This window comes from Sinocyclocheilus grahami, unplaced genomic scaffold, assembly GCF_001515645.1.
Source record: "Sinocyclocheilus grahami isolate Dianchi unplaced genomic scaffold, SAMN03320097.WGS_v1.1 scaffold1102.1, whole genome shotgun sequence".
NCBI classification, from domain to species: domain Eukaryota; kingdom Metazoa; phylum Chordata; class Actinopteri; order Cypriniformes; family Cyprinidae; genus Sinocyclocheilus; species Sinocyclocheilus grahami.
In genome coordinates, this window is record NW_015506281.1 from 39,866 (window position 1) to 56,004 (window position 16,139).

Here is a 16,139-nt window from a genome sequence, read left to right on the forward strand (position 1 = left end):
AAAGGGGTCATGTGATGCTTTTTTAAAGATCATTATTTTGTGTATTTGGTGTAACAGAATATGCTGACATGCTTTAATGTTCAAAAAACACATTATTTTTCAAATACTGTACATTATTGTAGGTCCTCTATGCCCCGCCTCTCTCAAATGCTTTCCACGCCTTCTTTCTTTGCGTGAACATTTGGGCGGCGTTATGCAGATCTTCCCACATAGTGATGTAGACATGTGGGGGCGTGTTAGAACGAGCCGTTTTAGGTAGACATGGCTGACTCTTAACTTTTATAAAGAATATCTCTTTGGATTTGAGACTTTAGTCTTTGCAACTTTACAGATCTTCTTTATGCTCCAAGAGCTTGTAACACTCCAAAGAGAAAGGAACAATTGAAATCACATCATATGACCCCTTTAAACTTTCACTAAAACATTTGCAATTGGTTTATAAAATGTTTTTATGCATGTTTTGGCCTGAGACACTTGGTGTTGGTAGACATATTTCAAAAATTCAATAAAATTGTTTTCTGCAAAGTCTTCTTCTACATCTCCCCAAGTACCACTGTGGTGATTTTCATGTTGCTTTACTGTTTCATTCTGTAATAATTGCTTGCCAAAGTCATGACCAATACTAAAGTAACCTATAGACTTATACTTTTGGCTGGCTTTGGGATAACCATGAGGTTTGGATATTGACTGTGTATTTGACATTGTTATGTTTGGCTTAGTGAAGATTTTGGTAATTCTCATCCTGCTTCTGCCTTGTGTGTGTGGTTTTGACACGCAACCTGAACGTCCTATATAGTCTTGTGATGACTTACAGCTGAATGTTTACAAATATTTAGATGTTAATATAAATGGACATTTATGTAGCCTATTCCAATATAATAATTTATCTGGTCTTCCAGGTACAACTGTCATGTTGGTTGTGATGTAATATAAAACGTCCTTATATCAGTACTTTTTGATTATCATTAATCTTATGTCATCATCACTATCCAGCATGATCACCATTGTCACGATACTTGAAAAAAGTATGTGGAATATGGAGGTAATAAAACTAAACAAATGAAACCATATGGTGTAAATATCTATAAATTGAAGAAACATAAGGTATCAAAAATGGAGACATATGGTGTATTTAAAACTCCATATAACAAAGTTTCACTTGAACACCTAACAACTAAAACATTTTTTGTTTATGAATGTATTTATTTATTTTACTTTTCCATATCAAGATTTCAGAAAATGCAGCAGTTAACCAACAATAAAGTCATGACAAGGATGTATGGATGCCTGTTGTTGCTTTGGTAGTTGTCACATCCACTGCAACTCTGAGCTCTGGATCAGCTGCTGTCCATGATTCTGAAGCTCCGCAGCTTCACATCATTCCAAGTCAAATTAAGAATGAAGTCAGACCTGCTGCCTCCTTGATAGGGATAGCAAGTTAAATCCTTAGCCTGATCACTTTCTGGTGATTTTTAATGTAGCTGAGATTCTGTTTTGCATCTCTGTGTTATCTCTGTGTTTTTGTGCAGCAAAGTCAAAAGTCAACACTAAACACAGTTAACATAGACTAAAAATCTAATCTGCTCTCCTTTTTTTTGTGTGTGCCAATTTTTGCTTTAGATCTACATTGTTACAATAGAAACAGTAAGTATGGCACACACAAGGCAGAGGCAATACATAAGATAAGAGTAAGGAGAAAAACCAGAGGGTTAAGCCAAACATAAAACATAAAGATAGTCAAGATCTAAACTTGTTGGTTATCCCAAAGCCAGCCAAACATATAAAATATGAGATTAATAAAAATTAACAACAACAAAATTTATAATTTTGTGTGAGAGACAGGTACAGATACAAAGATAATAACACATAATCCACAAACTGGCAAACACTGATTCATAACATACATTGTGGTTAGCTGGAAACAGAGTAACCAGAAGATTTGGGCTGATTCAGAGAAGAAAAAAAACACAAAGAGAGGATAACACAAGGACAGCAAGTGATTGAAAAGCAAAGATGGGAGACAGATACCTATGGACATGTTGGAACAATCTGGTTGATTTTTTAATTTTAAAGATATGTCTACATAGTGAGGTAGGAATGCTGGTCATGATTTTAGGACACAATTATTAGCCTAAAGAATGAAACTGTCACGAATCCGGTCCATGAACTTCCATCCACTTGCCACCAGAGGTCGCCCTCCCATGATATTGACTCTCACACCACACAGACTGTTACACATCACCCTGGACTACATTTCCCATGCTCAATTGCACTAATCGCAAGCTCACCTGAAACCAATCACACACAGCTGCTACCAATAACACACACTATATAAATCAGTCTCACACCACCATTCAAGGCCGAATATTGTTTGCATTTATCGCTCTCTAAGTGGTAGCACTTTACAGAGCCAGTTTCCTCTCCTATTTTAGTCTTGTTATACCGGTGTCTTGATTCCAGTCTGTTTTTCTCATCCTGTCTGTCAGCTGCCTGCCCTGGAATTATTAGCCTGTCTTGGATTATCCCTTTCGTCTTGCCATTCGGACTGTGTTTGCACCTTGCCTGGACTATTGCTCATGTTATCAGATTACCCTTCTTGTCAAGCCCTCTGGATACTGTTAGCCACCGATCGACTACGCCCGCTTTGGATTACTCTTGTCTTGCCCTCGATACACCTGTGTGCCATTGTCTGACCCTTGCCTGTTTTGACCATGTTTAAGAATAAAGCTTTGCAAATGGATCTGCATGTCTCTCATCTCGTCGGCTCTGTAACAGAAAGAGTAAAGCAACATGAAAATCACCACAGTGGTACCTGGGGAGATGTAGAACAAGAATCTGTTGGAGTTTGCTGAAAACAATTTGATTGAAACTTTTTATGAATTTTTAAAACATGTCTGTATAGTGAGGTAGTAAATAATATTGGTCATGACTTTGGCAAGCAATTATTACAGAATGAAACCATAAAGCAACATGAAAATCACCACAGTGGTACTTGGGGAGATGTAAAACAAGACTTTGCAGAAAACAATTTTATTTTATTTTTTTTGTATGAATTTTTGTAATATGTCTACCAACACCAAGTGTCTCAGGCCAAAACATGCATAAAAACATTTTACAAACCCATTGCAAATGTTTTCGTGAAAGTTTAATACATTAAATTAAATTCAAATAATAACATACCATTAAATAAGAAGTGTCTGTATAATGTGTGTTTTTTAATTAGCCTATTATTATTAATTAATTGACTCTGGCAGTTTGATACGCGCTCCGAACCACTCTTTTTAAACAAATGATTCGCAAATGTTTCGAAGCTTCATGAAGCCGTGTTTCAAAAGCGGCCATCACTACCACGCAACGCCATGTAGACGCGCAACGGATTTTTCGGCGTAGATGGCGTGACCGCACTTCTCCATATGCAGATGGTGTGAGTGCAGTATAAATTCAGTGACAAATTGTAGATTGAAATGTGTGTGGTTTTCCACAGCAGCACAATTAGGCCTGTCCTGATTATTGATTAATCGTGTGGTCGCAGTATTGTAATTATTTGATTCTTTTCTATTTATTTGACGTAACTACAAACATTTTGCAGTTTAAATTTTAATCACATTTTGCAAAAGAATATAAAAAAAAACACTGTTGAAAAGTACACAATGAGAGTCAAAGGTTCTTCCTTTATGTGAAATGAAGGTTTGTGTGTTTAATCGGACTGCATTATATTATATTATAATAAATCTTCACAGCGTTAAACTACATCATATGGGCCTGTTTTATTATCATTTTTATTTTTTCATTGATTGCATAACATTCCAAGTAAAAAGAGTGTATCAGAATTAAACTGTAAGTGACATTAATCGTTTATTGCCATTATTGTTATGACATTTAATCATCAGTACAAAATTCAGCAATATCTGGGGCCTCATTTATAACCATTGCGTATGCACAAAAACAGCCCTGAAAGAGGCGTACACCACTTCCTGCGCAAAAGGTGGGATTTATGAAAACAAACTTGATGGGAAAATTTGCATACCTGCACGCAAACCCATGCGTACAAACTTTTTCCTTGAGTGAGAAAATTAATGAAGTAAAAACAATAATTTTAAGCTCTGTTTTCATGTCGATATATACATTACATTAAATATTCCACTCTCATATGGAGATAAGGACTGAAATTACATAAAGTCATTACGCAGAACTTAAACCAAAATTTATATGAATTTAGACATTTATAGTAAGTGCGATTGATCACTTTTCCTCTTTTATTGACAGCGAGGAGTGCTATAGGTGCACAATAATTCATCTTTAAACTGAAGTGCAGATCTCATGTTATGAGAAAATATTTTTTAGCGAGAACAATGATCAATGATGCTCACTTACTTCGATATTATGGTGGACACTGCTGGATTCAGTGGTCGAACGGTCCATTATCCAGTTTGAATAGGTCCAATCATAATATCTTACTGTTAACCGCAGCTGCACAGAGGTGTTGATGTAGTCATCTCCACAACATTATGAAAAGTCCCGCTGTATTTGAAGGCTACAACTTGAAGAAAACGGTAAGATTTATATGTTTCCTTTTTTAAATACTTTGTTAGTGATGCGCCGAGTCAGACAATTTTACACTGCAATAAATAGGCCTATCTGTTTCCACTCAAAATAGCTAAAAGATAGTCCCCTTATCAGCAAAACTGCATACATTTAGTTTGATTTGAATTGTTTAAAACAATTGAAATAGACTACTATTTGGCCAGTGTTAAAGAATGAGACGTTGGATCTCCACACGGATTTATCTGATAACTATTTCAAACAGTTTTTGTTTTTATTTTTGTTTTTATGCCCTGAAAGAGGCGTACACCACTTCCTGCGCAAAAGGTGGGATTTATGAAAACAAACTTGATGGGAAAATTTGCATACCTGCACGCAAACCCATGCGTACAAACTTTTTCCTTGAGTGAGAAAATTAATGAAGTAAAAACAATAATTTTAAGCTCTGTTTTCATGTCGATATATACATTACATTAAATATTCCACTCTCATATGGAGATAAGGACTGAAATTACATAAAGTCATTACGCAGAACTTAAACCAAAATTTATATGAATTTAGACATTTATAGTAAGTGCGATTGATCACTTTTCCTCTTTTATTGACAGCGAGGAGTGCTATAGGTGCACAATAATTCATGTTTAAACTGAAGTGCAGATCTCATGTTATGAGAAAATATTTTTTAGCGAGAACAATGATCAATGATGCTCACTTACTTCGATATTATGGTGGACACTGCTGGATTCAGTGGTCGAACGGTCCATTATCCAGTTTGAATAGGTCCAATCATAATATCTTACTGTTAACCGCAGCTGCACAGAGGTGTTGATGTAGTCATCTCCACAACATTATGAAAAGTCCCGCTGTATTTGAAGGCTACAACTTGAAGAAAACGGTAAGATTTATATGTTTCCTTTTTTAAATACTTTGTTAGTGATGCGCCGAGTCAGACAATTTTACACTGCAATAAATAGGCCTATCTGTTTCCACTCAAAATAGCTAAAAGATAGTCCCCTTATCAGCAAAACTGCATACATTTAGTTTGATTTGAATTGTTTAAAACAATTGAAATAGACTACTATTTGGCCAGTGTTAAAGAATGAGACGTTGGATCTCCACACGGATTTATCTGATAACTATTTCAAACAGTTTTTGTTTTTATTTTTGTTTTTATCTTGATATATTTATTCTAAAACATAACAAGGATATTGGAATATCTATTTTTAGAAATTACAATTAATGTATGGCACAAATGGTATTTATAGTCCATATCTCATATTTCCTTAATGTCTTTTATCTTTGACGGTGTTAAACATGGTGTCGCGTGAATGGGAATATGCATGGAAATGATATGCAGATGAGGTATGCATAATAAAACTAGGCGTTGTAAGCTCCACATATAGACTTGATCGGTGTTGCATCATAGCTGTGTGGGCGGAGTCGGCGTGGGGGAAAACAGTTCTTTCCCCCTCATTGGAAAAAGCATGGTGTTGACTCAGAATGGCCTACATAAAATAATTTCTGCCGCTCGACAGAGCAACATATACATATAAAAACTGAGCCGTATTGGGTCGGACTGTCCGTACGGTATCTGTGACTGGACAAACGACCCAGCGGAATGGCCAGAGGTGTCGTTTCCTGACATTTTTGTTACCTAATTGAGCAAGAGACAGCTTAGGCTACTACAAGCCTATATGAGACGGCTTGTGAAAGTAAACATTTGTCATTTTGTTTTGCTTCATTTTAATAAAGTGGTAAAGACTTGAGTAAAAGCCTGTCGAAACGCCCCTGTGGACTGTTTACTGTGGTTTCTTCCCCTTTTGTTGGTTTAGCCCGTCCATTTAGTTAATCACCTCATTGTGCTCACCTGTCTGCCCCTCGTTATCTGCCCTATATCAGTTCCTGTCTCTTGTATTCTAGTTTGTCGGTTATTGTGAATGTTACCCCGTGTGAGTGTGAGTGTGAGTGTGAGTGTGAGTGTGAGTGTGAGTGTGAGTGTGAGTGTGAGTGTGAGTGTGAGTGTGAGTGTGAGTGTGAGTGTGAGTGTGTGTGTGCACTTCCACTTCCTCTTGACAATACCCCATCGATTCTCGATGGGGTTCAGGTCAGGTGAGTTTGCTGGCCAATCAAGCACTGTAACGCCATGCTCATTTAACCAACTTTTGGTACCTTTGGCAGTGTGGGCAGGTGCCAAGTCCTGCTGGAAAATAAAATCAGCATCTCCATAAAGCTTGTCAGCAGAAGGAAGCATCAAGTGCTCTAAAATTTCCTGGTAGATGGCTGCATTGACTGTGGACTTCAGAAAACACAGTGGACCAACACCAACAGATAACATCAGAATCAGAATCAGAAGAGCTTTATTACCAAGTATGTTTACACACACAAGGCAGCCCAAATCATCACAGACTGTGGAAACTTCACACTGGACTTCAAGCAACTTGGGCTATGAGCTTCTCCACTCTTCCTCCAGACTCTGGGACCTTGATTTCCAAATGAAATACAAAACTTGCTCTCATCTGAAAAGAGGACTTTGGACCATTGAGCAACAGTCCAGTTCTTTTTCTCCACAGCCGAGGCAAGACACTCCTGACGTTGCCTCTGGTTCAGGAGTGGCCTGATATGAGGAATGCGACATTTGTAGCCCATGTCTAGGGCTCTTGATGCGCTGACGCCAGCCTCAGTCCACTCCTTTGAAGCTCCCCCAAATTCCTGCTGGTGCACCTTTTCCTACCACACTTTTTCCTTCTGCTCAACTTTCTATGAATATGCTTGGATACAGCACTCTGTGAACAACCAGCTTCTTTAGCAATTAACTTTTGTGGCTTACTCTCCTTGTGGAGGGTGTCAATGACTGTTTTCTGGACATCTGTCAAGTCCGCAGTCTTCCCCATGATTGTGTAGCCTACTGACCCAGACTGAGAGACCATTTAAAGGCTCAGGAAACCTTTGCAGGTGTTTTGAGGTAATTAGCTGATTAGGGTGTGACACCATGACTTGAACTTTCACAATATTCTAATTTTCTGAGACCCTGAATTTTGGGTTGTCATTATCTGTAAGCCATAATCATCAAAATTTCAAGAAATAAGGGCTTGAAATATTTCACTCTGTGTAATGAATCTATATAATATATGGGTTTCACTTTCTGAAATGAGTGACAAAACATATTGACCTTTTTCATGATATTCTAATTTTATTAGATGTACCTGTATATCTTCAGATCAGTTTTTTTTTTTTTTTATTATTTTTTTTTTTTTACTTATTAGAGGTACAGAATGCCACACAGTAACTTTTCGGCATTGCACCAAGCAAAAATACATTGAAATCATCACAAAGTAAAGATCAAGCACCTAACAAGGTCTCTGAGCATTAATTTGAATGGTTTGTTTTCCCCTACGGCATAAACGGTTGACATTTTTGTGGGCGTTCCCAGCAATGCCGAACAATTCTATGGTGATTTCGGGGAGGAGTCGGGGTGGAGATGCATGTATGCACAATCTTCCCCTGACTGGGATTTATAAAGGGATTTTTGTAGGAACACTTTTAGGATGAAATCTATGGAGAGTAAGGGTGCATGTATGGTGCACTTCGGCTTCCGATCACTATATGCCGATAATCACGTTGGGATGATTGATCGGCGGTCTCTAAATAGGCCGATCTCAAAAAAACGATCTCAAGCTGATGACGCTGCCGTGAGAGGTTTGGCACGACATGCAGCGGCACCGTCTCAGTCTGTCCGCGCGGGTGAAATAATTATAATGCTGAAGGTGAGGTACTCACCTTCATATTTCTTCATTAAATAACTTATAAAGTAATTTGAAAACCTTGTGTGAGACGTAATTTCACAAACAGCGAGAGTGAATCACCGCGCACACGCTCTCTCAAAATACACAAATGTCTTCAAATCACCACATCGCGCCTGTCTATAAGCGAGCTGCACAGGAATTGTCACTTGCACAATCGAGGCAGTGTCACGTCATCACTAAAGTTTATAAATTGCATTTCTTTTTAATTCTTGCCAGTGTTTAACCATTCAGCGCTCGCGCGCTCTCCTGGAGACTGAGCTCATGCAGACTCGCAGCGCACACACATAATGCCAGGTTCACATTACTCCGTTTGCAGTGCGTATGTGGTGTATTTTTTTTTTCGCGCTCATGTTAACGTATTAAAGCATTCAGTGCACACAAGAGCGGTCTGCAGCAGTGCAGAGATCGTTTCCGCACCGAGTCTATTGCTGCGGTGCAAGCCCTGAATTAAAGTAACAGCGCATTGTTTGCAGTAAATGTGAACATGGATTGACACGAAATTGTGGCAATTACACCATACATGCATATTAAAGTCTACTGTGTTTCACAGTCAACACGTATGGCTTTTTGGCTAGGTTTAAAGGAAAAGAGCACTTTTAGATAAACAGGCAATAATAGATGGCACTCGTGGAGGTAGGAAAACAAAGTTCTTTATGAACCGCAGGATTGCTTGTAATAAAGATTTAGATGCAAAAGGAAAGGCAGTAGAGCTGACTATTTCTGTCAATGGTAAGTTTGTGATAAAGTAAGAAAAGTAGTTTAAATGTTTTGCCACTTGCTTGAGCAACTTAATATATAAATCTAGAAGTAAAAGTAAAAAGCATTGAATAATGTGTTGCTTATATTTATTGTTTAAACATGTCTGTGAAAGACTGTATTACTGTACTGTGTAAAAAAAGAATTGCAATGCTGAAAAAGCATTTTCAGTGACAATGTTTGAATTTGAAATCAAACTAATGGATAAATGTTGTGTTTGTGGTAAACAGCCGCGGATCAGTAGCGGACTCCTGTGTGAAAGCTGCTTCTCCTCTCACAAGAGACACATAAGAGGGCAATCGGTCTTTGTCAGGTGACGTCACACTCACGAGAATTGAAGTGCATTTTGGGTATCGCCGCCATTTGTAAGGTAACAAAGCCGAGGTGTTCTGTAGTTGGAGAATTGTCTTTTTCATTTGATTTAAAATGGTACGTTCTTGTTGTGTTAAAGTCTGCAATAGTGAATTACATGATAGAAAAGGTCAAAAACTCACCACGAAGAAAGATATTTTAGGTACAAAATATCTTTCTTTTAGATACATATTTTAGATACAATTTTAAAAAGTACTGACCATTTTTGTAAATTTTCATTTCATATAGTTAGGCTAGGTGTGACTAAACAGTTGCAGCCAGCTGAGACGATGAGCCACCAGGCTGGAGGAGATGGTGGGCTTCACAGACACCACTCAGTGTCACTAACTGAATGTAACTCACTTGTGTGTGCGCAGAAGAAAACTGACTGCTGTGGCGTGAACTCAGGATGTCTGATAGTTTTTCAGTGATCTTGAAGTAAAGCATTATACAGGTATGCCAAACTTGGGGACCTTTATTACATGGGTTCTCAACTCTGGCCCTTGAGGTCCACTTTACTGCAGAGTTGAGATCCAACCCGAATAAAATACACCTGCACAGGCTAACCAAGATCTTCACGATTACTAGAAAGTTACAGGCAGGAGAGTTTGATTGAGGTTGGAGCTAAATTCTATAGGAAGTGGACTCTGAGGGCTAGAGTTGAGAATCCCTGCCATGAAGCTTTTTATTGCCTTATGCTGCTTTTCATGTCAATAATAAGAAAAATTGTCACTTCATTTTAAATACATATCTTAACCTTATGCACCTCAGATTGGATCTGCCTGCACAAACACTGTTTTAGACAACTGTGACCGGCACAAAATTATGCCTCACTAGTTTGTGGAGTCCTTTGGACACAGAATAGCAATGATAGACTGTTTTGAGATTTCCACAGAGAAACCATTCGGTTTGAAAGTGTGTGTCAAAATGTCTTCTACCTACAAGCAGTATTTAGTATTTGACCGATCGTCTAGCACTTCTAAGAATCCATGCAGAAAGGGTCATCAGAAATGTTTGGCAGAAGCATCAAATCATCTTTATTATTATTAATAATTGATTCAGCATTCTTTGTAGTACTTGTGTTGATGATTCATCATGCTTGTCACATCTTCTGTTATGCATTTTGAAACTGATTTTTAACACAGTGTTGCATTAATAATAAAGTATGTATAATGCCATTTTCATAAATGTGTTTTTGATTGTCTCCTTGTTATTAGTACTTATCAGTACTTGTTATCAGCCAAATGAAGTACAGAAAATTGTGAACAAACAGGGTAAGGTTTAATGGTAGACTCACATGATGTAATTACTTACAATTGTGCAAATTTTGTGTGCAAATCAATGGTAGACAAAAACAGAACGTATAAGTAAATTATTATTATTTTTTTAACAGTTTTATACTGTAAACAAGATAATCATATATCCAACGAGGTTGGAGGCAGCGATGCCGGTGGCACTCAACTTTTTGCGTCAGGTAACGTTAGTATGGATCAGTGTTAATTGTTAATCATCATCATTAACAAATTACGGTCAAGAAAATTAAATTTTTTTTTTTGCTGAGATTATCTCAGTACTGTATCTACTTGGTTTGCAGATGTTTCTCCAGTATGAAGATTTAATCGGTCTTTACTGCACGGCTCTGTACACTTTTAGTTCACTGCTCAATGCAATGATACCTTCAAAATGGCGCCTCGGTGACGTCACACATAATAAACGCACGTGACTGACAAAGACCGATTACCCACATTTTCAAAAATGAAAAAGTAAAAAACTTTTTGTTCATGCTAGAATTATTTTCAGATTTGGATTCAGCTCTCATGAGGAACTATCATTGTTGAAACATCCATCTTACACCGCAAATGTTTGTTTCTTCACAATGGAAATGTGGATGAGGTAACAAACACAATCTGCTGCAGTCTGAACTCACGTTAAAATCAGCTCCTTCACTTTTCTCTTTATCCCTTATAGAGTTTCATTAGCAAATCAATAGGACTCATGTTTGCCTGAATCAGATGAACTTGTCACATGATGATTGAAGCAAAAAGGTAATTTATTATTATTTTACTCAGTGCAGTTGTCTTTTGTGCATTTTTTAAAGAAGAAATGATGGATATATTGTCATGTTTTCTGTATTTCTATATAAACAGGCCAGGTGTCAGTCACTGATTATGGAGAATAGAGAGAAAGTTGCATCTGAAACGATGCAAAAGACTCTCCAGATGATGGACTCTCCAGAGCCCAGCTGTGTGTCTCTGAAGAGTGACAGATCATTGCATCATCCTCCTGACCTCAGTGATGGAGCTGTGACCTCTGACCCCAAGTAAGGCACTATCCAGTATGAGAGATGACAGACTGACTCATGATAAATGAAGGCAGAACTGAAGGAAAAATTACTTCTGTATCTCCAGGATGGGCAGACAAAGAATATCATCTCCAGAACCCAGCTGTGTGTCTCTGAAGAGTGACAGATCATTGCATCATCCTCCTGACCTCAGTGATGAACCGGTGACCTCTGACCCCAGGTAAGGCACTATCCAGTATGAGAGATGACATACTGACTCATGATAAATGAAGGCAGAACTGAAGGAAAAATTACTTCTGTATCTCCAGGATGGGCAGACAAAGAATATCATCTCCAGAACCCAGCTGTGTGTCTCTGAAGAGTGACAGATCATTGCATCATCCTCCTGACCTCAGTGATGAACCGGTGACCTCTGACCCCAGGTGAGACACTGTGTATTACAGACAATAGCCTGATTTCACCTGATCAGGTGGGACAACCTCATAGTCAGGAGGTAAAGCAAATTCAGGGTGAAATTATAATGTCTTACATATTCATTTCAAATAGATGTTTTGCCATCAGAAGCCACACAGTCCATTCAACAGATCCAAAAATTATTGGTATAATCATCATATTGTTTGCACAATTAGTATTATTAGAATTCACTGTTTAGGTTTTTTTTTACACACGATTACATACTGGTAGGCCTACTCATGTCTTTTTGATATTTACTTCACTTAAGCTGGCATGTACATGATTTGTTTTTTGCCCACCAGCATGACAATCAATAGGAATGATAAATAATAACCACTGTCATTTCTAATATATACAATCCTTAATACTGCATCATGTGCCGTCATATGACTTAAATCTGTAAAGACTGACCATCCCATAATCATAAGTATCTAAGCTAAAGTAGATATTTTATAATAATATGATGTTTTATTTTTATAGCACCTTTCAAGAACCCAAGGACGCTTCACAAAATTATACAAGCAATTAACAAACAAAATACACCAGACAATCACAGGGGACATTCAGACAAACAAGTGTTGACAACAAATAACTACAGATAATTAACAACAAGAGGTCATGCAATCAGATGATGAACATCAATTATGTCAAGAAGGTGGTCATGTAACATACAAACAAAAGTAGTGAAACAGAGGAGCAGGGAGGTAATTAAGTTATTTACAGAACAAAGTGAATAGATGAGTTTTAAGTTGAGACTTAAAGGTCTGGAGAGAAGAGGCAGCACAAAGATTATGGGGCAGCTTATACCATATCTTAGGGCCTATAATACAGAAAGCCCTGTATTATAGAGAGTTTATACTTGGGCACAACAGGCAAGTTATCACTGCTAGATCTGAGAGTCTGTGCAGGAACATATGGTATTGCGGTGGGAGGCCGTGACAGGCCTTATAAACTAAAATTAAGAGTTTAAACCGAATACGTTTGGCCACAGGAAGCCAGTGAAATTGGTAAAGGATGGGAGTGATGTGTGCAGATTTTTTGTTATGTGTAAGGGCTCAAGCAGCAAAGTTTTGTACCATTTGGAGGCGATTAATAACTTTGGCAGGTAAGCTGCTGTATAAGGAGTTACAGTAGTCCAATCTGGAGGTTATAAAAGCATGGATAACAGTTTCAGCATCTCCCAAATTAAGTAAGGGGACGTATACGAACAATATTACACAATCGGTAAAAGCATGACTTAACAATATGACCGATATGTGAATCAAAACATAATGTAGAGTCAAACAATATTCCTAAATTTCGCACAGTTGTTGAGGGCCTAATCTGGACACCATCGATATCAATGAAAATGTCATGCTGGGGGGAGCTCTGTGATTTAGGGCCAAGCAGCAGGATTTCAGTTTTGTCTGCATTTAGTTGTAAAAAGTTATCTGACATCCAGGTCTTAAGTTCTTGAAGACAGGAAACAATAGAAAGGGGTGGACAAACTGAGTTGGGTTGAACCGTTAAATAGATTTGAATATCATCAGTGTAACTATGAAAATTGAGACCATAACGTCTGATGATATGAACAATTGGCTGCACATAAATGAGAAATAACAGGGGACCATGTACAGACCCTTGGGGTACACCACAGGAAATAGTGACCGTGCGAGATCTATTCTTATCTATTCTAACAAATTGCTGTCTATCCATAGATATGAAGTTAACCGCTGAAGAGCAGCACCAGTGATACCTATTGCAGATAGTTGAGAAAGAAGTACAGAGTGGTAGGGCTGTCAAAAAAAAATCAAATTCAAACGTTGCATTCGAATCTTAGGTGTGATTTAAGGAGGCCAGTCTTATCAGTGGTGCACGAGATGCGATGACGATGTGTCATTACATTTGAATGTTTTTGTTAACCTATCCAGTTGAAGCCACTAGATGCGGTGCTGTATTGTTAATTACAAATATTGTGTGAAAAGAGAACATCAATGCGGAGAAGATCTTGTTTACGTCAAAACTGAAACCAAGCCGTTCACACAGAATGCATATTTCACACATTTTCTAGACGGACATCTATCACTGTTGCACTCGCGTCTCACACAAAAGAGCAACATATTTAGAAAGCCATATAAAATTAATGCAAGTTCAACTTTGAAAAAACATATCTCAAGACTTTATGGCGGGTTTTTTCCTCATCCCACTGCATCTCGTGTTTTTAAATGAAAAATGTACTCTGTACTCTGTACTAAGATTTAACTACCGAGTTAATCTGTTTGTCCAATTTAAAATTACAATCCATGATAACACCTACATTTTTTACATAGGGCTTCACAAGTGGTTTCAATTCACCAAGGTCCAAATCTGATGACTCACAAGTACCTACCGGCGTAAACGGTATAAATTCTGTTTTATTTTCATTAAAATTAAGGAAATTTAGTGCCATCCAGGCCTTAATTTCCTCAAGACACTGCAGACTCAAACGAACTGGGAAAGTTATTTCGGACAAATAGGATCTAAATCATCCCAACGCAGTACCCTTAATACCAACACATTGTTCTAAGCGTGTAATCAAGATCTTATGGTCTACAGTATCAAATGCAGCTGAAAGGTCTAGTAGAATTAAAATCGCACAGTCCCCTGAGTCAGTAGAAAGTAACAAACCTTCAACAGTGCAGTTTCTGTACTATGTAAAGATTTAAAACCAGACTGAAACACTTTGTGAATACCATGTAGATCTAGAAATGTATTCAATTGTCCAAATACAACCTTCTCCAGTAGTTTGGAAAGAAACTGAAGTTTTGAGGTCTAAAATGAGCAAAAACTGATGAATCCAAATTAGGTTTCTTGATTACTGTCACAATCTGTGATGGCGAGGAACGATGGAGACGAGGAATAAACAAAACAGTCTTTAATCGAAGAAACATAGGGTACATCAATACTGGGGACAGCAGGAAACACATCAACGTAACGAGTAGAACCGACAGAGACAGACTGCACAGACTAGGACTTAAATACAGGGGATGATTGGGGAAACACAGGTGTATGGGATGACTAATCAAACTAATTAACGAAACGAGGACAGGAACATGACCAAATAAGGGAACAGAAACAGGGGCAAAACATGACACAGACAGTCCATGATCCTGACATTACGCCCCCTCCCGGAAGGTGCGTCCTCGCACCGTAGCAACAACAGAGGGAGGCGTGGGTGGGAACTTGGGAGGAGGTTCCGGAGGAGGACAGACACCCAGAGGGGGCCGGCAGACAGAGACCAGGGAGGAGACAAGAGGGGCCCGGAGCAGGAGGAGCCAAGCAGGACCCAGTCCACAGCCATAATGTCGACCCACGGTGGAGCCGACGGAGGGAGGAGCCATGGAGGAAGAATGGCCGCTGACTCCAGAGGGCCGACCAACGGCGGCGGAGCAGGTGGTGGAGGAGCCCAAGGCGGAGACGGAGAGCCAACGAGCCAGGGGGATGCCGAGGATCAGGGGGGCCAGGGTGGAGCTGAGGGCTCTTGCGACCAAGGTGGAGGCAGAGATCCAGAGATCTGCGGCGGAGCCGGAGCGACTGAGGACCAAGGTGGAGCTGGCAGGAGGAAGGAAACCAATAGAGCCGGTGGGACAAAGCAACGAGGTGCAGCTGGAGGAGCGAAGTCCTGAGGCGATGGCGGGTCAACGCCCGACCAAGGCGGGGCCGGAGGGACGAGGGAGCCCAGTGGAGCTGGTGGATCGTCGGGTGACGGTGGAGGTGAGGGAGCTAGGAGCCGAGGTGGAGCTGCTGGGTCTACGGGCCAAGCTGGAGTCCGGGCCTCGGAGGCTGGAGGTGAGGGATTCTCCAGCCATGGCGATGCTGGAGGATGGCAGACCTGTGGAGCTCGCACCGTATAGATGGTGGGCTGAGGGCGAGCAGAGGGGCTGCCAGACGACAGTGGTGGAGGAGGCATCAGA

General features: G+C 39.3%; 2 protein-coding genes across 2 annotated transcripts in view; both read left to right on the plus strand.

The window, feature by feature from the left end:
- The first annotated feature begins 11,886 nt into the window (after positions 1 to 11,886).
- The window catches only part of LOC107566823 (NACHT, LRR and PYD domains-containing protein 12-like), a 127,818-nt gene continuing 123,565 nt past the window's right edge, over positions 11,887 to 16,139 (plus strand). The window contains exons 1-2 of the mRNA XM_016252370.1: positions 11,887 to 11,974; positions 12,063 to 12,176. Coding sequence (XP_016107856.1) covers positions 12,064 to 12,176 — 113 coding nt within the window. The 5' untranslated portion in view covers positions 11,887 to 11,974; position 12,063. The remainder of the gene's footprint in view (positions 11,975 to 12,062; positions 12,177 to 16,139) is intronic.
- The window catches only part of LOC107566825 (glycine-rich protein DOT1-like), an 871-nt gene continuing 249 nt past the window's right edge, over positions 15,518 to 16,139 (plus strand). The window contains exon 1 of the mRNA XM_016252371.1: positions 15,518 to 15,771. Within this exon, the coding sequence (XP_016107857.1) occupies positions 15,528 to 15,771 (244 nt within the window). The 5' untranslated portion in view covers positions 15,518 to 15,527. The remainder of the gene's footprint in view (positions 15,772 to 16,139) is intronic.